The sequence below is a fragment of the Lucilia cuprina genome, chromosome 3 (genome assembly GCF_022045245.1).
Source record: "Lucilia cuprina isolate Lc7/37 chromosome 3, ASM2204524v1, whole genome shotgun sequence".
Classification (NCBI taxonomy): domain Eukaryota; kingdom Metazoa; phylum Arthropoda; class Insecta; order Diptera; family Calliphoridae; genus Lucilia; species Lucilia cuprina.
This window is the reverse complement of record NC_060951.1, coordinates 62,363,109-62,386,810: the sequence shown is the minus strand read 5'-3', so window position 1 is coordinate 62,386,810 and position 23,702 is coordinate 62,363,109. Positions and strand designations below refer to the sequence as shown.

Here is a 23,702-nt window from a genome sequence, read left to right as displayed (position 1 = left end):
TTATTTAAGTTTTATTATTTATTGTTTGTTATAGTTAAAAATATTAAAAAAAGTATTAAGTTGTTGTTATATGGCATCTCTATTATTTAGATTGACGTGTGGTAATTTCCAATTTGTTTTGTTATCATTTTTTGCATCCATGACAGTGTTGACGACTTTATATAGACTTGGCGTATTTATAATATGCTCATATTTAAAAATATCAAAATAATACTGAAATAACCATTAATAGGTTCAATGAGTTCGCTTTATAATGCAATACATACAAATTGCGAACAAATAAATGTTTGGTGAAGTAAATATGATTCTTTTCTTTAGTCTCTTCATGATTGTGAAGAAAATCGCTAAATCAGTATAAAAGTTGCTAGATTGACATTACTTCCCTTAGAATCAAAACAAACACCAATAAAAAACATTACACATCCCAACTAAATAATTAACCCCACAAAAAACACAAATTTAAAATAGGAACAATACGCACAAGGAAAGACAGACAGACAATAATGTGTGGTGGACAGGTATGAGATAAATATTGAATGCCCAGGTCTACAAATTTATTCACAACGAAATGTCACGTAATGTTCTGCAAAGTAGTTTGCTCAACGCCGGATTAAGTATTATTTTTCAGGTAAGTTTAAAAACTCTACTAAAATGAACTTAATAAAATTCTTATCATAATTTCAATTTGATACTAATACATACATTCATATATAGGTATTATGTCGTATTGTTACCTTTGGTATCAATGCCTTCATAGTACGCAATGTTGGACGTGAAGTATTGGGTATTATGAATGTTCGCTTACTGTTGCTGGAGAGTACGGTATTGTTTTTATCTCGTGAGGCTATAAATCGTGCTGCTTTAAGCGCTACCTCCCAGCAGCGTGAAAAATGCTCTTGGGCTCAATTAATCAATCAGCAGTGGTTAACGTAAGTAAAACTTTACCAAACTATGTACATGTATGTCTTTTTTTCTATGTCTATTGTGCTCTCCTCTTCCTTTTCCACATTCCAGTGTACCCATCTGCATAGCTATAAGCCTACCTTGCGTGTATATATGGCTCAATTGGCTATCGGCTGTTGATGCGGTATTTGCATCACAATACCGTTTTGCTTGCTATGCTGTCGCCTTGTCTTGTGTCATAGAGTTGTGTGCCGAAGCTCCAGTGTTTATAATACAAGTTTTTTGTTTTGTTAAACTTAAAGTTATACTTAATACGCTTCATATCTTTGTACGTTCTGTGGTCTTTCTCTGGATTGTCTTAGGTAATGGTACGGTGGCCATTTATGCTTTTGCCATAGCTCAATTGGTTAGTGCGTTTACAATATTGCTGTCGCACTATGGATTTTTTGCCTATTATATTAAATTATTTGAAGATTATAAAAAATCATCGAAAGATAAAAAGGAAAGTGACTGGAAGCCTAGAATACCTTTTGTAGATGCAACAATTTTTGATAATATGCAGGATTTTCCATTTAGAAGTTTAAAGCAATTTCTTCCGGGCGTTATGATAAACAAGGTAATGATTTTTTTTATCAAAAATATTTGTTTTTATTTTTTATGAAAAATGTATTTTTTTCCTTTAGGAAAGTTTTTTCAACTCCGAGTTGCAAGTTTTAACTTTAAGCTTTGTTAAGCAAGGCGTTCTCAAACAAATACTAACGGAAGGTGAAAAATACGTCATGTCTATGAGTCCTGTCTTAAGTTTTAGTGAACAGGCTACTTACGATGTAGTCAACAATTTGGGCAGCTTGGCGGCACGATTCATATTTAGACCCATAGAGGAGAGCAGTTACTTTTATTTTACACAAACTATTGCTAGAGATGTGGCCCTACAAGAACAGGATAAGGTAAATAGAAATCAATTGGAAAATCACTTAATATGCATTGAACACCTATAGATATTATAACGATTTTTTTAAAGAAAAAAGTACAACAAGCCGCCCAAGTTTTGAGTCATCTGTCTTTAGTTGTATCCTCCATAGGTCTATTGGCCTTAGTATTTGGTCAGAGTTATGCACATACCGTTTTGCTGTTGTATGGTGGTGCTGATTTTGTGGCCGATGGTTTACCAGTTGTTTTACTAAAATGGCATTGTTTGGCTATATATTTCTTAGCGGTTAATGGTATTACCGAAGGTTACATGTTTGCTACTAATACTAGTCAAGATATCGATAAATATAATTATCTTATGGCTATATTTAGTGTAAGCTTTCTAGTTTTATCCTATGTGTTGACAAGTATTTTTGGTCCTGTTGGTTTTATATTTGCCAATTGTATCAATATGTTTTCGCGTATTTGTTTTAGGTAAGTTTGTCTATTGAAAACTAAATGATTGCAAGTTCAATATCTTAAAAATTGTTTAATTTTAGCACCCGTTTTATTTGGTTGCAATACAAGCCTTTAGATTATAATCCTTTAAAGGGTTTTATGCCAAAGAAACTGTTTTTAGTGACTTTAATATTTGTGGGAATTGTATGTCAATATTTCATGGTAAGTTTTTCAAAAATGTTTTATTATATTCATTTTGTTATTAACATACTTTTTTACCTTTTTGTAGTTAAATACTTCCATTATCAAGCATTTGGCTTTGGGTGTTGTTAGTGTGTTAATTGTGTTGGCCATTTGGTCATATGAAAATCAGGAACTGATAAAACTAGGCTGGTCATACAAAAGAAACAAATTAAAGGCACTTTGATGTAAAAGACAATTGTTACAAATAAAATATATTAGCAAAAATTATGAAAATTTTTAAAAATTTTCTTTAACATCGTTATATTAAACCAAACAAACTCTTCTCTTCTTATTAACATTCCTTATTTAAAAATTATGTTGTTGCTTAAGAAAAACTATTATTTTTTTTTATTTATATATTTTTATAAAAATGTATATAAAATAATTAACAATTTAGTACTGGCTTAGCTTTAAATACAATACATATATTTTAAACATACAAAAACAACTTAATCTTAACTTACAACTAAACATCTTCAAATAAAAAACCATATATTAAGTACATACACTATAATACTAAGTACAAGATTACTTTCTTAATACCCCCCGCGCTAAAATGTTTACATTTCAAATACATTTATAAAATACAAACATGATCGTGGCTAATATATGACCCAAATAATTCATATTAGACCAGATTTGTAATATAGATAAAGTATCTGTTGATGTGCTAGATAATAACACTCCCAGATAGGCCAATTGTAGTACAACTATTAAACCAAACAAGAAATTAACTAAACGTACTAAGAGTGAGGATGGTGTTAAATATTCGCCTTTACGACGAGCACATATGGAAAATTTGCAATTCTGTTTACAGGCTGTAGATTCTATACAGGCATCAAATACTTGAGCCAAACAACGTCTTAAAAGATTCTCAAAATAACTAAAACAACCCAGGGAAAACAAAACCATATGGACTTTATAGTTAAAGCCGTGAACTAAACACGACACCAAGTAAGTTAGAAAAATACACACAAAATATGGATAATGTGAGGCCAAAAGGCGGTTAAAGATGTTTTGTTTTAACCACAAATGCATGGGTATATTCCAGTTACGTATAACATCTGACAAAGAGCGAGGAAATTCTATAGCCCAAGGATTTACAATAGATTGAGACGATTTTAGAGAGGAAGAGCCAATGGCATTTACTTGGGCCGACATAACAGTAGCCTGCGAGAGATAGCAAACAAAGTAATGGCTACAACGCACGGAAAAGGCATCTAAATATGTGCCCCACCACAAACCCAAACTCAATAATTGTTTAAACCAGGGTATTAGGCAATTGGAAAGATTTAAAAATACTACAGCCATTAATATATTAAAAAGGATTCTACTTAAGAAATGCAAAAATCTAAATTTTTCATTAAAACTTGGTTTGTAATCCTTCAACGAGACCCAAGGTCCCAATATTAAAGAAGCCGGACTTATGAGATAACCTAAATAACTCAAAAACTGATATTTTTCCTTTTCATCTTGCACTTCAAATGCCACCGATATTAACTTCATGCTCACCACCATTTGAGGTCCCCTAATAGTTTCATACTGCTCCGATTTCAATAGATATTCAAATAGCAATTGACATAATATGGTATACATACAGAGCATACAACCCGTAGATTTTATTTTCAATTTTACAGCCAATTTTAGGAATAAACACAAATTTAAAACATGCAACACCACATAAATGCTGTTGCTAACACCAACATAAAACCATAAACCGATAAGTCCGCATACCATAGAGATTAAATGATACAGATACTGATGTCTACTATTATTACCCACTGAACGTCTGACCACTTCCCAGGCAATACGTTGCAAAAAACCACATCCTAATAATACCATTATATATTGTTGCACTTGCTGGGTGGATGATTTAATGCAACCTTGATAGACATCCTTAAAAGTTTCCTCTTCTTCGGGCAGTATCATTGAATCGTAGTCATATTCCTCATTGTCTTCAAGTTCATTATCGCCTACTTGGTCATAGTAATAATAATCCATTTTATTATAAACAACAAAAAAGCTAAATAAACTACACTTTTTTCTAAAAATATCTTTAAGAGATTTTTAACTCTGCCACAGATTACCGGCAAATGAGATGCTGTTGCACTAAGCAAATTCATAAAAGGTGAACATATATTTATAAAATTTCTCATAAATGAAGCTGTCAAACTCTATGTATAAAAAAGAATGAATTCGTTGTAAATTCACTAGATTTGACACTGCTGTTATCTTTAACTAATATCACTTTCTGTTGCACTTGTTTGACAGTAATGTTAATATAGCGTTTTTTGTTTTTAAAATGAAGTTATAAAAAGTATAAATTAATTGTTACTTTCAACAAAGACAATGTTTGTTATAAAGATAATAATTATTAATAGTAATTATATACATTTTATACTAAAAAGCTATAATAAAACTTATATTTTGTATTATTTATTAAAATGTATATTCGCTTTTCCAGCGATTTTGCTTGATACTCTTGACACTGTTATTTGTGTGTGTGTGTTATCTATTCCGGCTGAATGTTTGTCATTACAACAAATAAGAAGAAGAAAAAGAAGTAGTTGCGAAATTTGCAACAAAATTTACACAGTTTGCTTGTTTTGCAAATATTTTGTTTAAAAGAAATTTTAATTCTGATTAGTATAAAAATAATTTATTGAAAATCTATATACATATAATAACATTACTTATATAAACAAAATAAAAGCGTTTGTTTTTCTTATTATATTTTATGTAGAAGAAAGTAAAACGAAAATAATTTAGAAGAGAGCAGCATTTCAACAACAACAAATATTTGTACAATTTCAGGAGTCCATTACTTTAGGATATCTTGTTAATATTTTTCTTAAACGACGATAAATACACATATTTGGAAAATGGTAAGTTTAAATGAATATTATTATTATAGCCAAAATTTTTTAATATTTTTATATTAACAATTCTTAAAAACAACTAAAATACGCCGGTTAATTTGTTTTGCAGAAAAAAAAGTTTAGCTTTTTTAGAGGTTATGATTTGCTGCTGTTTGGCAAATGTCTTTCTCTATTTTCTTTTGGATACAATTGTTTTTTTCTTAATTTCTTTTTAGGAAATCCAACAGTTGGAGATATTGTGTAAACAACTATATGAAGCCACAGATTCTGCTTTGCGTTCCAATGCCGAAAAGACTTTGGTACAATTTGTTAGCAGCCAAGATGCTCTGCCCAAATGTCAAATGTTGTTGGATCGTGCCGATTCCAGTTATGCACAATTATTGGCCGCCACCACTTTGACTAAATTGATACAAGGTTTAAATCTGGAACAACGTATTGATATTAGGTATATTTTTGTTTATATTGCTGATTTTGAATATTAAAATTTCTTGCATTTTCTGTAATTTCAGGAGTTATATTCTTAACTATTTGGCCAATAGACCGAATTTACAACATTTCGTAGTTCAGGCCTTGGTAACGCTTCTGGCTAAAATTACCAAGTATGGTTGGTTCGATACCTATAAAAATGAACATATATTCCAGAATCTATTGGAAGATGTAAAAACTTTTTTACAGGTACATTGGCTTAATATTGTGTTACATTACAAAGGGACCAAATTGGATCAGTATGTGAACATTTTAGTGGGAGTTTTAATTTATTTAATTAAAATATTTTAAATTTAAATAGTGATTATTTTATACTTTATGTTTGTATCTTGCTTAGGGCTCTGTGGAACACTGTACAATTGGAGTTCAAATTCTATCACAATTAGTTCTAGAAATGAACTCAATTGTGGAGGTTGATGCCAATATATCATTTTCCAAAAATCGTAAAATTGCTACATCATTCCGTGATCAACAACTCTTCGACATATTCCTGTTGTCGTGTAATCTTCTGGTTACAGCACGTGATAATAGTAAAACATTAAATTTCATGGACGAATCGCAACAAGCCTATGTCAAGTTAGTAAATATATTCTTTGTAAAGAAAAATTTTAAATTCATTTGTAATTTTTCTATTATAGTCTTGTTTCTCATGTATTGCGGCTAACAAAGAATTGTTTGAGTTTCGATTTCATTGGCAGTTCAACAGATGAATCATCTGATGATATGAATAGCGTTCAAATACCCACATCATGGCGTCCAGCATTTTTAGATGCAAATACCTTGAAATTATTTTTCGATTTGTATCAAATATTACCCAATGGTTTGGCAAGCTATTCGTTAGCTTGTTTAGTACAGGTAAATTTTTTGCACAAGCCAGCGATTGATTAAAGCCAGCGAAGTAATTTAATTGAAATTCTCTTTTTAGATGACATCTGTACGTCGTTCTTTATTCAATAATTCAGAACGTACTAAATTTCTTACACATTTAGTGGAAGGTGTTAAAAATATTTTGGTCAATTTACATGTAAGTGGAATTATATAAAATTAAAAATGTCGTAATCTTGTATATGAAAACATTTCTTTAGGGTTTAAGTGATCCTGATAATTACCATGAATTTTGTCGTCTATTGGCCCGTTTAAAGTCTAACTATCAATTGGGTGAATTGATTGCAGTGCCTTGTTATCCCGAAGCTATTGCATTAATTGCTAAATTTACCGTGCAATCATTACAGGTACTATCTTACATAAAACATATACAATTATTCGATTACTTAATAGCTCTTATGTCTTTGACAGATGTGGCAATTTGCCCCTAACAGTGTACATTATTTGCTTACCTTATGGCAACGTATGGTGGCTTCAGTTCCTTATGTTAAATCAGCCGAACCTCATTTATTGGGCACCTATACACCGGAGGTAACAAAAGCCTATGTTGAATCACGTCTAGATGCTGTTCCTGTCATTGTACGTGATAATATCGATGATCCTCTGGATGATTTGTGTATGGTGCAACAACAATTGGAACAACTTTCCGTTATCGAACGCTGTGAATATGATAAAACGTGCCAATTATTGGTTCAGCATTTCGATCAAAAAGCCCGTGAATATGAAAATTTACTACAAACACCCAACTCAAATCCCATGGATATAAGTATACATGAATTACAATTGACATGGTTGGTTTATATCATAGGTTCGGCTATTGTCGGTCGTCTGACGGTGAATTCGAATGATGAACATGATACTATGGATGCTGAATTGGTTATTAGAGTTTTTCAGTTAATGAGATTAACAGATGCTCGTCTACCGCAAGCAGGCTGTGAAAAACTTGAATTGGCTATCTTAAGTTTTCTGGAGCAGGTGCGCAAAATGCATATCAGTGAACAAACACAAAAGGCAAATGTTTACAAGCGTTTAAGTGAAGTATTTGGTATCAGTGATGAACAAATGCTTTTAAGTTTTATCAATCGTAAAATGTAAGTTTTATTTATTTGGAAATTTTAAAGAAATTTTTACTTTTCATTTAAGACCGATTTCTAAACAAAATTTCCAAATTCGAAGATTGAAAATTTTTTAAAATATTTCGTTAATTAAATATTCGTTATTTTTCGCCTTAATAATCTCAAACTTATAAAAATATTATTGCAATTTCGAAAATTCGAACATATTTTCGAAAAAAAAAAAAAATATTTTTAAATTAATCTCTAAATCAAGGGTATTCCTAAATCCTTCAAATTGTATAAATTCTTCAATGATTTGTGAGCTTTTATAATATTATATTTGCTTTTGTTATTTTATTGAATTGTTTTCTCTCAAAGTATAACAAATCTAAAATTTTGGGGCCATTCAGAGCAAATAATAACGAAAACTTTAATGCTGCTATCAGATCTCTCCGTGCATTTCAATTCCGTGCGAAAATTGGCAAAACTAGAGGAAGTACAATTTATGCTTACACATCATACGGTAATGATTTTTAATTTTTAGTTTTATTTAAATCCTTCTAAACAAGTAAAATTTTTATTAAACAAATAGAGCGAGCATTTTCCATTTTTGGGCACTAATTCCTCATTAACGGAAATGCGTTGTCGTACCATGTTTTATACATCTCTTGGACGTCTTTTAATGTTTGATTTGGGCGAAGATGAAGAGAGATTTTATAGTTTTCTAACTCCCTTAACCAGTAAGTATAACATTGTCTTGTTGTTGATAAAAAAAGTTAAAAATACAATTGTTTCATTGTCAACTAGATCAATTTGAAAATCTGGGTCCTGTTCTCATGGACACCAACAGTTTTCCCAACGAGGAAGCCAAAAAGGCAATTATTGGCTTGGCCAGAGATTTGCGAGGTCTAGCTCAACCCTTAACATCACGTGTTCCTTATACCATGCTCTTTGAGTGGTTGTAAGTAGATAAGATAGCCTAACGATACGATTCTATTTTGACAACTTACACATATTTTTCTGTTATTCCAGATACTACTCCGATTATTTACCCATGTTAATACGGGCTGTCGAACTTTGGGCCCATGATCCTGCCGTCACAACACCAGTATTAAAACTATTTGCCGAATTGGTGCATTGTCGTACGCAACGTTTACAGGGCAACGTTTCCAGTCCCATGGGTATTTTGTTATTCCGTGAAGCATCAAAACTTATTTGTATCTATGGTAATCGTATTTTGCATTTGGATGTACCACGTGATCAACAATATCCCATGCGTCTGAAAGGCATTTCAGTGTGTTTTACCATTCTCAAGAATGCATTGGGTGGTAACTATGTTAATTTTGGTGTTTTCAAACTATACGGTGATGATACATTGGATAATGTTTTAAATATTGCTGCTAAAATGATCATGTCAATACAACAAAATGATTTGTTGGTAAGTTACATTTAGCATTCTTTAAAACGGAACATAATATCATTTAATTTTTCTAGGAATATCCGAAATTGGCCTCATCTTATTTCAATTTATTGAATTGTTTATCACAAGATCATATAAGTTTTCTGGCTGGCCTAGAACCTGGTGCATTTGTTTACATTCTAGAAAGTCTATCTAAAGGTTTTACAGCTTTGGGTAAATTACGAAAAAAACGATAATAATTATAAACAAAAATTAAATATACTTTCCTATCTAACTTACAGATTCGACTATTTATATAACCTGTTGTTCCATTTTGGATAGCATTGTATCCTATATATTTAAGCAACTTCAGTTGAAAAGTAAGTTTAACATGTTTCGTTTATATTGCAAAAGAAATGAAAATTATTATTTTTTGTTTCTATTTTTTATTTCAGTGTCTACATTCCCAAATAAAAAATTACGCAGTTTAACTCCGGAAAATGCTAGATTTTTAGAGGTAAATTTCTATTCAATTAGTTTTTAAGTAAAATAAATATTTGTTTAATTTTCATTTTCTTTTATTAAAGGTTGTTAAAATGAATTCGGAATTGTTACAAAACATGATGTCAACTTTATTAAATAATGTCATGGCAGAAGACTGTCGGAATCAGTGGTCCATGTCAAGACCTTTATTAGTTTTAATACTTTTGTACGAGGATTACTTTAGGTAAGTTTGAAGCTTGAAAAAATTACATTTTTAAAGCAAATTAAAACAGGAAATCTTGATCTAGCGACAGTTTTCTATAGAAAATCTTGAGCTAGCGACAGTTTTCTATAGGAAATCTTGAGCTAGCGACAGATTTCTATAGGAAATCTTGAGCTAGCGACAGATTTCTATAGGAAATCTTGAGCTAGCGACAGATTTCTATAGGAAATCTTGAGCTAGCGACAGATTTCTATAGGAAATCTTGAGCTAGCGACAGATTTCTATAGGAAATCTTGAGCTAGAGACAGATTTCTATAGGAAATCTTGAGCTAGAGACAGATTTCTATAGGAAATCTTGAGCTAGCGACAGATTTCTATAGGAAATCTTGAGCTAGCGACAGATTTCTATAGGAAATCTTGTGCTAGCGACAGATTTCTATAGGAAATCTTGAGCTAGCGACAGATTTCTATAGGAAATCTTGAGCTAGCGACAGATTTCTATAGGAAATTTGTAGATGGCGAAAGATTTCTATAGAAAATATTGTGCTAGCGACATATTTCTATAGAAAATCTTGAACTGGCGATAAACAATTTTTGAAAAATTGATTTAAGAAATGAATTAATTTATTTTGTTTATTCTTTTTAGATCTCTTAAAGAAAACATTCTACGCGCACAACCTATAGACAAGCAACAAATTATGGCCCAATGGTTTGATGATTTAATGAGCGGCATTGAACGAAATGTTTCCAGTAAAAATAAAGAGAAGTAAGCAGCATTCTTAAAATGTTAAAACCCTAAAGTAAAGTTTTTTTTGTTTTTTATTAATAGATTCACTCATAACTTATCATCCTTCCGTCGTGATGTGGTAAACTTGCCGAAAACATCGAATTATAGCACTGGTTCGTCATTTATCGATGAATTTTCGTAAAAAATTAAAACATATATAAAAAATAAATCGGAAAACAAAACAAACAAACGAATAGTAATAAAAACATAGCTCTCTGTTTAATTATAGTTTATTTTTTTTGTTATTATCCACAAACTTTTTGTCTAAACTTCGGCTCGTCTTATTGGTTTGATTGGTTTTTCGATTTTAAGTAAAGTCCATTAAGTAAAAAAAGAGAATAATTAATAATTTTAATACTTTGTTTTTAAAACAAACTCAATTATTATTATATATTATTCTTAATTAAAGTTTCAACTAGTTGCCTATTTTAAAAAGAAGAGAGATCTATGTCTACATTCGAAAAGAAAAAAAAAACAAATAATATAAATTGTATTTTTTAAATCTGTGTATATGTGTGTGTTTGTTACTAACGTCTTTTTCATTTACTAATTGTGTATTATTTATTTATTGTTATTAATTTCAGATAATTCGTATCAAATTTATTCGGAAAATAATTATTCGGTTTCGGTGTGATTCTTTACATCAAACGAAAAGCATTAAAACACGGACTGCTTTTATAATAAACTGAAACAAAAATTAAATTCATTTTGGATAATGTTTTCTTTTTTTTTAACAAAATTTAATAAAAAAGTAAAAAATAATGATACTTATCCAACCAACACTGACCGGCATTATAGCAAAAAAGTCTGTTTCAAAAGAAAAAAATATTTATACATATTTTTTTTTACTTTAAATAAAGTTATTTGATGTACATACTTACATACTTTCATATACATATATATTATATACATATACAAAAAAATTAACAAAAAATGAATATTTTTATTATAAAGAAAAAAATGCACAAAATTAAACAATTCAATTGACAATTTTATAGTGGTTCCAAAAAAAGGTTAAGCTAGCGACAGTTTTTTATAGGAATTCTTGAGTTTGAAACTGATTTCGAGCCTGTTCAAATACTCATCAATGCACTGCATCTCTGCGATGCAAATCAGCAGAGATGGAAGATTCTCATTTAATATGTAAAAATTGAAATAAATTTCATTCAATAAACTAAAACTTTTTATTTTGTGTATGAGAGAAAGAGATGGTTGATATTTCTATCTTTTTCTCTCGCACATAAAAATCAAAAATTTCCCAAACAAGTTTTCTAGTGTGAACCAGGTCTTATTAAAACGTAGATACTATCGTTCCTCAGAATACACAATTCGTAAAGCATTAAAACGAAATAGAATTGCTTCTTCTTTTTCTTACGATTCAGTTTTTTGTTGGAATACCTTTTTTGACCGTTGCGTAAACGTAATCGAAATGCAGAATAGGGGTGATAGCAAATCTTGAGCAAGCGATAGATTTCTGTAAGAAATTTTGAGCTAGCGAGGGATTTCTATAGAAAATATAGAGCTAGCGACATATTTTTTTTTTGTTTACAAAATCTTTGAGTAATGCGAAGTTTTCATAAAGTTAGTGTCAGATATATATTTCATGTGCTCTCATAATTTTGGTCTATTAAAAAAAATCTCTAAACAGTAATGACTTATTTATAGGAAAAATATAAACTGCGTGTTAATTATCACATTTTGAACACTTACTTTTACATAGAATTTTGTATTTTTTGTCTACGCTCTACATAAAACACAAATCTGTTTTTATGAATCATTCTATTGTAACCGTTATGAAGCAAAAATATAAAGAAAATGTCATTGTAAATTTACCATGTTTTTCGTACACAACAATAATATGTGGAATACAACCCTGAGAAATGTTTCCATTTTTTGCATATAAAAATAAGAACTTTTCAAGACCATTTGAGACGGTCTTTTGATTTATATGAATAAACATACTATGTTGAAAAAATAATATTGTAAAACACTTATCTTAATAGCAGACATTTTTTTGAAATAAATCATAAATTTTATACCGTTACAAATTTCTTAAACAATTTAAAACTTTTCTAGCTTACAGTCGATTTTTAGTTTCAGACGCCGATGCCGTTAATATTTGTCGACACAGTACTCTAAATACAACCCTAAATAAATGTTTCGTTAAAAAGATTATAGGTGTTGGCCAATCTGTCAAACAAAAAAGTTTCGCTGTACGTCCGCGGTGTGTGTGTAATAGAAGAATTTGTTAGCAAAAATATTTTTTAGCTTGTAATAAACAATAGTTTACAATAAAAATTAACAAATAACATAATAATAGTGTAACAAATAAAAACAATTAGCATAATTTGCACAAAACGTAAGTGTAAAAAGTGTCAGAATAATCCCATGAAAAAGGTGTGAAAAATGAATATAAAGTCAAGAAAATCGTACATATAGATATGATTTTTTTATTGCATATGAAGAAAAAAAAATACTCTACTTCTGAGAATTTTCAGAGAACATACAGAAAAGAAGAAAAAGAAAAAAATAAGTGAAAGAGTAATAAAAGTACTAAATTGATTTTCTGCTCTATATTAAAACAATACATTCATCTCGTTCTCGCTTTTTTTTGGTGTCAGAACCTAACTTAACTGTGTGTGTGAATGAATGAAAGGACTGTATATATGAAAAAATGTTTCGTTAAATTTGTATTGTTTCTCTCTTTTTTTCGTTTCGTTCGTTCGTTGGTTTCGTTGTATTATTAATCAAAAAGTTTTCCCCCCTTTGGTGGTGCAAATTGCAATTTTGGTGTACCAAAAAACTAAAAGTGAAGAAAATCGAAGTCAGTGAGGAATATTTTTTGTGTAAATTAATTTGTGTTTTAGATAAAAAAAATTACAAAAAATTATTATTACTTTGAAACGGGAAAAATGTAAAGTTTTTGCAGGTGTTTGTTATAAAAAAGATTAATTTTAAATGTTAATTGAACAAACAAGAAATAATGAAAAATTGAAATGAAAAATTCTCACCCCTTGTCTTAAAATACGATCGAACTCGGAACGGAATTGTAGAACAGTTGGAAAAATATATGTATTAAAAGAGGCAGGCATTAGAAAAAATATTGTATTTTTTAATCAGTGTTGCCACAAGTGAAGCTATATATATATATGAAATATATTTAAAATATGAATATTGAAATAAATTGATGAGTTAATAATTACAATATTGAATATTATTATAGTTAATCTATAATTACAATTTGTGGTTAACATGCTAGTATATGTAAAGTCATAACAGTAGTATGAGGAATCAGTCAGTCATATTGCTAAGAAAGAACTGTGCGATTACTAATTTCCTTTGTATTAATAAGTTCACAAGATTTTCTTTATAATTTCTATTAAAAATGTTTAGCAAAATTGTTATTTTTTCTTAAATTTGTTCATAAGGATTTTCTATTTCCTTTATTAGTGATTTTCTGTAAATTAGCATGAAAATGTGGCAGCACTGAATAATATACATATACATACATACACTTAATAAATAGGCAAAGTAAAGAAAGAGCACAAAAATACAAGTGTTGGATGAAGTGAAGAGGACGTCAAACGACGACTACGACGAACGAAGCAAAAAAGGGAGAATCATTTATACAGCAAGCAGCAGTTTTTATTTTTTCAACAGGAGAAGAAAATCGAAACGAAAAAAAGAGGAGAACTCCCAGGCAATTATAAAAAAAAAGAAAATTTATCATCATTGGACTTGTGAAAAAGGCACAATTTTGGATGGAAATTAAAACTTAACTACACGGCTACAAGTGAAATATAACAAATTTAGGTAAGTGTTAAAATATTTCCATAAAAAGTTTAATTGATATGAAAAAATTTTTTTATAACTAACACCGCACCTTTTCATTTCTTTTTTTTTGTACTCATTTACCACCACCCCCTCCTCGTTCGACTTCATCGTTGTCATATATACAAATACGATACAATACAATATGAACATCATCTCAATCTCACAAAAAAAAAATGAAAAAAAATATTTGCGGCCTTCTTCCAACCAACCACCACCTTTAAAGATATAGAGATTTTCACCATCATCATATAAAAAACTGAAGAACAGCAGTAGTAGTAGTAAAAAATTGGAAAAACAAAAAATAAAAAAAACAGCAACAGCCACTCTTTTTTTTATACAGAAAAATAATTAAAAAAAATAATAATAATTCAATAATATAAAACCCCCAAAAACTATTTGTAAAAAATCGACACAAACATGAATGAGTTGGATAGTTTGAGACAAGAAGCCGAAACCCTTAAGAATGCCATACGTGATGCCCGTAAAGCGGCCTGCGACACAAGTCTGGTTCAGGCGGCCTCGTCATTGGAACCCATCGGTCGTATACAAATGCGCACGAGACGTACACTTAGAGGCCATTTGGCGAAAATCTACGCCATGCATTGGGGCAACGATTCACGGAATTTAGTATCAGCTTCTCAGGATGGCAAACTAATCGTTTGGGATTCGCACACCACCAACAAGGTCCATGCCATACCACTGCGTTCGTCGTGGGTTATGACGTGCGCGTATGCGCCTTCCGGCAGTTATGTCGCCTGCGGCGGTCTTGACAACATGTGTTCAATTTACAACCTGAAAACGCGCGAGGGCAATGTACGAGTCTCTCGTGAACTGCCCGGTCATGGTGGCTATTTGTCATGCTGCCGTTTTCTGGACGACAATCAAATCGTCACCAGTTCCGGCGACATGACATGCGGCTTGTGGGACATTGAAACCGGCCAACAGGTAACATCATTTCTGGGACATACCGGCGATGTAATGGCTCTATCGCTGGCGCCCGGCTGCCACACATTCGTGTCGGGCGCCTGCGATGCATCCGCAAAACTGTGGGACATACGAGAAGGTGTCTGCAAACAGACCTTCCCCGGTCACGAGTCCGACATCAACGCCGTGACATTCTTCCCCAACGGTCAGGCGTTCGCCACAGGCTCTGACGATGCTACTTGTCGTCTATTCGACATTCGCGCCGATCAAGAGCTCGCCATGTACTCGCACGACAATATCATCTGCGGCATTACATCGGTGGCATTTTCAAAGAGTGGTCGTTTGCTGTTAGCTGGTTACGATGACTTCAACTGCAATGTTTGGGACACAATGAAGGCCGAACGTTCGGGCATACTCGCAGGTCATGATAATCGCGTTTCTTGTCTGGGTGTCACCGAAAATGGTATGGCAGTAGCAACGGGTTCATGGGATTCGTTCTTGCGTGTATGGAACTAAATACCAACTTAAAATTTAAGTATAATACAGCAACAACAACAACCACACATACACATAACAACAACAACAAAAACAAAAGCCTACAACAAAATGAAAAAGAAAACTATTTACTACTATACTACATTATAGTTTAAACAAACAAATAAATAAATGCCGTGGTCACTCTACAACACAACTACAACAACAAACAGCAACAAAAAAAGTCAGGTTTGAGGATTTTTTTCTGTCAAAAGGGACATGCAACCAACCAAACAAACAACAACAACAATATATTATATTATATATATGTATTTGTATTTCTATATATATAAAACATAGATTCTTATTTTTTATTTTTTAATATAAACAACACTAGTCTTTAAGTTTTGAGTATTTCTTGTAACCAAACAAATCTAATAAGCTTAAAACAACAACAACAACAAAAACAACTTTACTTCTTTTTCTTAAAAAATCAAAAAAAGAAAATTTATATAAAAAAATAAGAAAATAATTTTTTTCCTAATTTTTTATAATGAAAATTTTTACGTACAATTTTTGCACAAATCTTATTAAAATATATAAAAAAACAAACTGTAAACTTATAACTTATTAAGAAATACTCAATATCTTGTTTTATTATAAAAAAATCAAAAAAAATTAGATGATTGTTTACTGTTTTTTATTTTTTTTTTTTAGTTTTTTTTTAACATTTATTTTTTTCTCACTTAATGTGTAAGCTTGAAAATTTAAACAAAAAAAATGTAATAAGATGAAATTACATTATAAGTTTTTTTTCTTTTGTTTGTTTTTATGGACCACCAGCCACAACAACAACATACACACACAGTATTTCCTAACTACTACATACATATATTTACATATTTAAACACTACTATTTAAAAATAAAAAAAAACAAAAAAAAAAAAACAAATTTTGTAGTTTGCTAGTTTGTGGTATTTTGGAGGAGTGTCCTGTGGTGGAGAAGTTAAAGTAAGGGGAAATGTTTAAAGTGTCTTTAGTTCCCTACCAGCTGTTTGACAATCCTGTAGATTGTTAGCAAAAGAAGTTTATAATTTTACAATTTCATTAAAGGATTTTTGTAAGGAATACAATCATGTATAAGTTAGATAGTTTGAGACAAGAAGCTGAAACTCTTGCGTATAATATATGTAATGTCCATAAAGTGGTCTCTTTAATAGAAGCTAACAATCCTCAGATGAGACTTAATGGAGATTAGGCAAATACTTATGTCATGCAGTGGATGGAACAACGATATACGGCTGGCAAACTTCTTGTTGCGGATTCCAGGTACACTAAATACTTTTGTCTAAGGTTTCTTTGCAAATAGTACCATTTTCTCCTAACGAAATTTTTGGATTTAAAATCTTAAGGACTTAAAATTCTAAAGTTTTCTTTAAATATTTCGCTTTTAATTTATTAGTGCTTAACATATGTGAGTTATTCCTACATCATTGAAATTTAAAGAAAACTTTTATTGTATATTCTTCACTTTTCGATAAGTTTAGTTGAAAGTCGAACAAAGTAAAGTTTTTATTTTAACAAAATCTGCAATAACTTTTTTAAAAAGAAAACGTATTTGGAATACAAATACAAGTTTGCATATTTTTAAATTCATCTCTAAATACTTAGGAATTGCTTTGCACAATGTTCTAATCAAACTTTGGAAGTTACCACTTATTTCAAGTGTCAAATTTCGATTCGAAAGCTTAATGCACAAAAACGACAATATTTTTTTTAGCATAAAAGTTCTTTTACGCACAAATTTATAAAAAATGTTACTTTTTTAGAATATAAAATATGCTTCAAGAAAACTAAGTATGTAAAATAAAATTATTATTGCAGAAGATTACTTTTTTTAAAGAAATTTCCTGAAAAAAGATTTTGGAACTTGTAGTAGAAGAAACATTAAGGTTTTTAGGTTTTTAATTTTACATTGATAAGAATATTGATAATAGATCAAAGTGCTTAAACTTCTATATAGAAGTTAAAAACTAGCAAATTTTAAAATTTTACATCGTTAAGAAGTTTTTAATGGAACAAAGTGTTTAAAGATCAATATAGAAGACGAAAACTAAGGTTTAATATTTCAAAAAATTAAGGATTTACTAGTGCTTGTCGTCTAGGCTGGTGGTTAAAATTTACAAAAAAAAAAAAAAAAAACAACAAAAGAAAAACTTATTAACAAAAATCTCAAAAAAAATCTTTTTTCTTACTATGCTTTTTCTTTGCTTAAACCAAAAAAAAAAAAAATAAATAAATATGAGAAAACTACTTTATTGTACGTTTGAAACAAACAAAAAAAATCCCAATAAATTATTAAAAAAAAAATAGCTTAAAACAAACAAGCGTCCTTTTTCTAATTAATAACATAAAACAAGAGATGAACGCATAAGAATTGTGTCCTCAAGCTAAGCTTTCAACAAACACATACAAACACACATATATATATAAACACAACAACAACATAATAACAACAACTATATATTTAAATAAAAAATTTAATATATTAAAAAAAAAAATAATTTACCAACAAATAAAATAACACGCGCAATTTACACGCACATATTGAGTTAAAAAAAAGGAAAACATAAACATACATACATACGTACAGATCTAAATACACAATATATTACATACATACATACTGACATACATACATATTCAAGCATACAACTTTAACAAACAATTAACTTACATATAAATTACATAAAACAACAAGTAAAAAAATTTAAATTATTTATGAAAAAGTGGTAAATAAATTAAAAAAAAACACGTCTCGTTGACATTGCAAGATACAAAACAAAAATCATCTTTAAGAACACAAAACAAAGGAGAAAACAAAAAACAAAACAAACCAAAATATACTTACGAACGTATATAAACAAAATTTATAGGAAATTTATGATAAAAAAGGAAGATTTATAAATATAATAATAACTAATTATAAAACAAATTATATTAAACAATAGAAAAAAACAACAAAACAAAAAAGCATAAATAAGTTTGTCTAAAAAATCTCTCTTAAATTTAACGATCATTATGAAAATACATTCTCACACACAATAACATTCGACATTATTACTACATATTGAACCACCAGAAAAACAACAACAACACCCTACCCAACTACCCACCACTCACAGCCTGTACTATAATATCAGTTACATATTTGTGAAACATTCAGTAAATAATGAATAATTTCTAAAGATTTTACGGTCAGTTTACTTTGACAAACGATTCGATTTGAAAAGGAAAAGTTTAAGAAATTATATGAAAATGTTTTGATTTCAATAGTTTTGGTAAATATTTTTGAATTTAGAAAACTTATAAGGTGTCGTTCCGATGTCTGTCTATTTGTCCTTATGTTTGTTGAAAAAAATTTCTGAAGGCGTTTGATCTGGATCAAAAATTTCATCAATTCTTTAAGACATGCTTTTACTTGCAACAATAATGAAATAGACCTACTAGTGGTGTCCCGCTAAGATGTCAATGTCTGTCTGTATGTTTGTTGAAAGTAATTTCTGAAGACGTTTGATCTAAATCCAAATTTCAACAATTCTTTATGACTTGCTTTCACTTGCAACTATTACTTTAGATTACAATGATGAAAAAGACCTACTAGGGGTGTCTCGCTAAGATGTCAATGTCTGTCTATTTGTCTGTATGTTTGTTGAAAATAATTTCTGAAGACGTTTGATCTGGATCCAAAATTTCAACAATTCTATCTAACTTGCTTTCACTTGCAACTATTAGTTTAGATTATGATGGTGTTGACCGACTAGGTTTGCTCCGCTAAGCTAGATGGTAGTGTGCTAGCCTATCAGTCTTGATTTTGAGGGTTGATCCTCAACAGAGACTTTGGTCTGCTGCAATATAACTAACTTGTATGGTCATCGTCACACTGATCAGTAAACTAGTTTTGGCATATAGCTATTGTAATGGACAAATAAGTAAGCAAAGACTTACTTGGGCCACCATTTGATCTTTTCAACAAAATATTGGAGTTTTATTAAAAATGTGTTATTCGAAATTAAAACAATTTCAAAATCCTTTCAAAAAACAACCTGAAAATAAAACAATTTTATACCTAATTATAAAAGTAAAAAAAAAATAAAAAGAACTTTCAAGTTGCAGTTTTAATCGTATTTTCTTTCGAATCCAAAAAAAAATAAATAACACAACTATTGATATTTTACTAATCGGCAACAAAACATTTTCAAAATTTTTTTTCAAAACTTTTGTCTTTTAAATCATAAATAAAGTAAAACTCTTTTTTTGGAATTTAAAAACATTCAACAAATTTTGCATTTAAAACTTTTTCTGTAATAATAACAAAAAATTGATTGATTGATTTTTTAATTTTTAAAAACTATTTGTTATTTTCTAAAATAAATAATTTATTTGCTGAGTGTTTAAAATAGAAAAATTAAACTACAAATCATTTACAACTGTTAACTCTTCAAATTAAATTGAATTGAAAAAAGTAAATTCAATTGAATTTGTTTTTGTTTTTTTTTTAATTTTTTCTTAATTACACTAGCTACCGTAATAAAACAACAACAAAAATAATCATAAAGTTTGAAATTATCATCATTTTAGCAAAACGTCATATAATTTTTTTATTTAATTTTTTTTTATATAGAGACTTACATATTATTATATATATTTAACACAGAACCAAAATTATAAAAAAAATATATTAAAGAAAGAGATAAAAAAACAAGATAAAGCATTTACAAAACCACAGCAAGTTTATTTAAATAAATTTAACAAAAAAAAGTCCTAACAACAAAACCACTTCAACAACAAATAACAATGAATAATTAATTTATTAAGTCTTATATAAAAAACAACAACAAAACCAAAACAATTTATTAATATAATAATATTTAATTATAATAATAATAAAAAACAAAAGAAAAAATCATACACTACAACTTTATAAAAATATAAAAAAATGAAAATATTTCGTATTTAAGGTCTTTAATTTCTAAAAAAAAATAAATAAAAGTAAATTTAAAAAAATAAAAAAAATATAAACAAATTTTATATATGCATAAAAATCCTTATTAAAAATTAAGTATAAATGAAAAACAAAACTAAACGTAACTAAATTTATATATAAAAAAAAAATAAATTAAAATCACAAAAAAAATATATATATAAAAAAATGAATTAAAAATTAAGTGAGTATGAGTAGGAGCAGACAGAATATGTGAAAAAAACCAAAACAAACAAAAAAATGTCCCCCATAATTTACTACAAACAAGAACAACAACATTACATTAAAATCAAACAAAAACAATGGGTTAAATGCATTATTAAATATATAACATAAACATATACATACTTACTTACAAATAAACCTACAAACATACATACCCTACAACCTACAAACAAAAACATACATATTTCTTCTTTAATCTGTTACTTTTTTGTATTTTTTTGTTTTTAATATGGGTTTAAATCAAATCTCATATTTTTTTATGCTACAAAAACATCCATTTCCTCTTTAGTATAGTCAAAAGCAAAACAAAAATTACAAAAAAAAAAACTAAATAAAAATATAAAACTATGTATTTACTACTTAATTTATTATAGAGGGCAAAAAAAAAAAAAAATAACGCTATAATTAACCCATTTTAAACCAAAATAAATTTAATTGTTAATTGTAAAATATTGTTTAAAAAAACTTCTTTAAAAATATCAGAAAATTTTAATGGTTTTAAACAATTTTAAACTAATGAAACTCCAAGTATACATATTAAAAATTCTAGTCCATAACGTAGTCCAAACTTTACTTATAGTCTTGACTATCGTCTTCAGTTCAAACTTAAATTATAAAAAGATTTCCATTATATTCTATATTATACACTATAATAAGGAGTCTGTTCTATAGACCATAAGCTCAAATACAAACCAGACTTATGTATATAGTACTATAGTCCAATCTATATACTTTAGTCCAGTTTATAGTCGGCCCAAAATATATGTAATTAACTCTATATTACAAAGTATAGGTAAAGTCATTTTAACAGCTGATTGGTTTTTTGTCCATGGAAATTTAGCCAGAAGCTGAAGCTGTCAAACTACATATATAAAAAAATTTCATGAATTTGCCGCAAAATGAAATGACTTCACCTTATAGTCTATTCGCCTTGGTACAAAGTATTTACATTTGTCTTGAGTATAGATTGTAGACCAGACTTTAATAAAGGTTATAAACTATAGTAAGGGCTATAGTCTAAAGTTAATCTTTAAGACCATAAGTTCATATACAAACCAGACATATGTATATAGTACTATAGTCCAATCTATATACTTTAGTCCAGTTTACAGTCGGGCCAAAATATATGTAATTAACTCTATAGTAGATAGCATAGGCAAAGTCATTTCAACAGCAGATTGTCCATGGAAATTTAGCCAAAACCCGACGCTGTCTAACTACATATAAAAAAATTCTCTCTCAAACTACATATATAAAAAATTTCATGAATTCGCCGCAAAATGAAATGACTTTACCATATAGTCTATTCGCCTTGGCACAAAGTATATTGTCTAGTGCATAGATTGTAGAGCAGACTTTAATTAAGGCTATAAATTACAGTAAGGGCTATAGTTAATGTTCATACTATATACTATAATCTAAACTGTAGACTACAGTCCAGACTAATAAAATAAGTTTATAGTAAAGGCTATAGACTATAGTACTAACTGTAATGACCGACTTGTAAATCTATAGTAATGACCGATTATAGTCTATAATCTGTAGTCAAAAAAACTGTTGCAAAATTTATGTTAAATTCAAATTCAAAACAATTAAATTAAATTCAAATTCAAAACAATTAAAACTTTCTGATATTTTATTAAAAATTTCAATAATTTGTAAACTAAATAAAAATTTTAAATGTTGGGGCTCAATATTTAACAAAATTTAAAAACTTTTAAAACTTTCAAAAATCAATTTTGTCACAAATAATAAAAGAAAAGAACTATACACGCATTCTTATTTCGAGATAGTGCAGTTTTTTTTAAATATTATTTGTATATTTTATAGGATTTTATTCTATTTATTCAAATAAAATAAATTTTATTTAAAAATAAAATCTATATTAAACAAAAAAAAAATTAATACAAACTGTTGTTCTTTTTCAATTTCTTAAAAAAAGGTTTTTATTATAAATGAAATTTGTAAAAATTTTAATATTTTGTAATAAATATGGTTTGTATTTTTTATGTTTTTCAATTTTTTATATACCGTTTAAAATGGGTTAATTTAAAACTATTTATGTTTGAATAATTTGTTTATTTACTTGTGCCTTTTTTATTTGTGTTTCTTTTTTTCCATTTGTGTGCTAAAATACCATCAATCTAACTTCTTTATTAAAATATTGTACTAATTGAAATTAAATCTCACGTTTTAAACTAAAATATCAACAACTACAACAACTAAAAGTGAAGGCCCTTTTAAACATCAAAAAGTGTGACAAATTGAAATATGTTGTGTTTTGCATTTTAAATAATGTACCTATAGTGTTGATGGATCTATCTATTCTAAATTTAATAGTTTTTTATAAAACTTAATATGGTAAAATCGTAACTATATGTAATGACCATAGACTATAATCTAGAGTCCTGACTATACAGTAAAGTAGAGACTACCGACTTTAATCCAGACAATAGACATTAGTCCAGACTATAGACTATTCTCCTGACT

General features: G+C 28.8%; 4 protein-coding genes across 21 annotated transcripts; 3 read left to right on the top strand and 1 right to left on the bottom strand.

Moving 5' to 3' along the window:
• The first annotated feature begins 383 nt into the window (after positions 1–383).
• LOC111682961 (protein RFT1 homolog) lies at positions 384–2,995 on the top strand. Its single transcript, XM_023444963.2, has 7 exons — positions 384–628; positions 715–929; positions 1,015–1,519; positions 1,587–1,850; positions 1,925–2,307; positions 2,373–2,493; positions 2,561–2,995. The coding sequence occupies exons 1-7, from the start codon at positions 569–571 to the stop codon at positions 2,696–2,698; spliced, it is 1,686 nt and encodes a 561-aa protein (XP_023300731.2). The 5' UTR covers positions 384–568; the 3' UTR covers positions 2,699–2,995.
• Positions 2,996–3,081: 86 nt separating this feature from the next.
• On the bottom strand, positions 3,082–4,613 carry LOC111682962 (protein-serine O-palmitoleoyltransferase porcupine). The gene has a single exon (XM_023444964.2). It carries the CDS (start codon positions 4,513–4,515, stop codon positions 3,082–3,084), a length of 1,434 nt encoding a protein of 477 aa, XP_023300732.2. The 5' UTR covers positions 4,516–4,613.
• A 527-nt stretch (positions 4,614–5,140) lies between these two features.
• LOC111682996 (ran-binding protein 16) lies at positions 5,141–14,847 on the top strand. Of its 18 annotated transcripts, none has more exons than XM_046945519.1 (22): positions 5,141–5,160; positions 5,258–5,399; positions 5,609–5,838; positions 5,903–6,068; positions 6,217–6,455; positions 6,518–6,734; positions 6,805–6,903; positions 6,965–7,111; positions 7,176–7,855; positions 8,198–8,342; positions 8,412–8,559; positions 8,627–8,780; positions 8,852–9,257; positions 9,314–9,452; positions 9,521–9,598; positions 9,674–9,735; positions 9,806–9,945; positions 10,571–10,690; positions 10,754–10,824; positions 11,296–13,070; positions 14,162–14,524; positions 14,769–14,847. In XM_046945519.1, exons 2-20 carry the CDS (start codon positions 5,397–5,399, stop codon positions 11,343–11,345), a joined length of 3,294 nt encoding a protein of 1,097 aa, XP_046801475.1. In that variant the 5' UTR covers positions 5,141–5,160; positions 5,258–5,396; the 3' UTR covers positions 11,346–13,070; positions 14,162–14,524; positions 14,769–14,847. The 18 variants fall into 18 exon arrangements, with proteins under 18 accessions (XP_046801475.1, XP_046801485.1, XP_046801480.1 ...); XM_046945529.1 differs by lacking the exon at positions 5,141–5,160 and adding an exon at positions 13,210–13,252 and having other exon boundaries at positions 5,203–5,399; positions 11,296–13,108; positions 14,354–14,524; XM_046945524.1 differs by lacking the exon at positions 5,141–5,160 and adding an exon at positions 13,210–13,252 and having other exon boundaries at positions 5,203–5,399; positions 11,296–13,108; positions 14,238–14,524.
• Positions 14,848–14,919: 72 nt separating this feature from the next.
• On the top strand, positions 14,920–16,052 carry LOC111682998 (guanine nucleotide-binding protein subunit beta-1). Its single transcript, XM_046945533.1, has one exon. It carries the CDS (start codon positions 14,963–14,965, stop codon positions 15,983–15,985), a length of 1,023 nt encoding a protein of 340 aa, XP_046801489.1. The 5' UTR covers positions 14,920–14,962; the 3' UTR covers positions 15,986–16,052.
• The last annotated feature ends 7,650 nt before the right edge of the window (positions 16,053–23,702 follow it).

Excerpts from the sequence above, each read along its gene's own strand:
- LOC111682961 (XM_023444963.2), top strand. The coding sequence starts at position 569 with ATGTCACGTAATGTTCTGCAAAGTAGTTTGCTCAACGCCGGATTAAGT. Across the intron at positions 629-714 it reads GATTAAGTATTATTTTTCAG|GTATTATGTCGTATTGTTAC; the intron begins GTAAGTTTAAAA and ends ATTCATATATAG. Across the intron at positions 1,851-1,924 it reads CCCTACAAGAACAGGATAAG|AAAAAAGTACAACAAGCCGC; the intron begins GTAAATAGAAAT and ends ATTTTTTTAAAG.
- LOC111682962 (XM_023444964.2), bottom strand. The coding sequence starts at position 4,515 with ATGGATTATTATTACTATGACCAAGTAGGCGATAATGAACTTGAAGAC.
- LOC111682996 (XM_046945519.1), top strand. Across the intron at positions 8,781-8,851 it reads ACCATGCTCTTTGAGTGGTT|ATACTACTCCGATTATTTAC; the intron begins GTAAGTAGATAA and ends CTGTTATTCCAG. Across the intron at positions 9,599-9,673 it reads TAAGCAACTTCAGTTGAAAA|TGTCTACATTCCCAAATAAA; the intron begins GTAAGTTTAACA and ends TTTTTATTTCAG.
- LOC111682998 (XM_046945533.1), top strand. The coding sequence starts at position 14,963 with ATGAATGAGTTGGATAGTTTGAGACAAGAAGCCGAAACCCTTAAGAAT.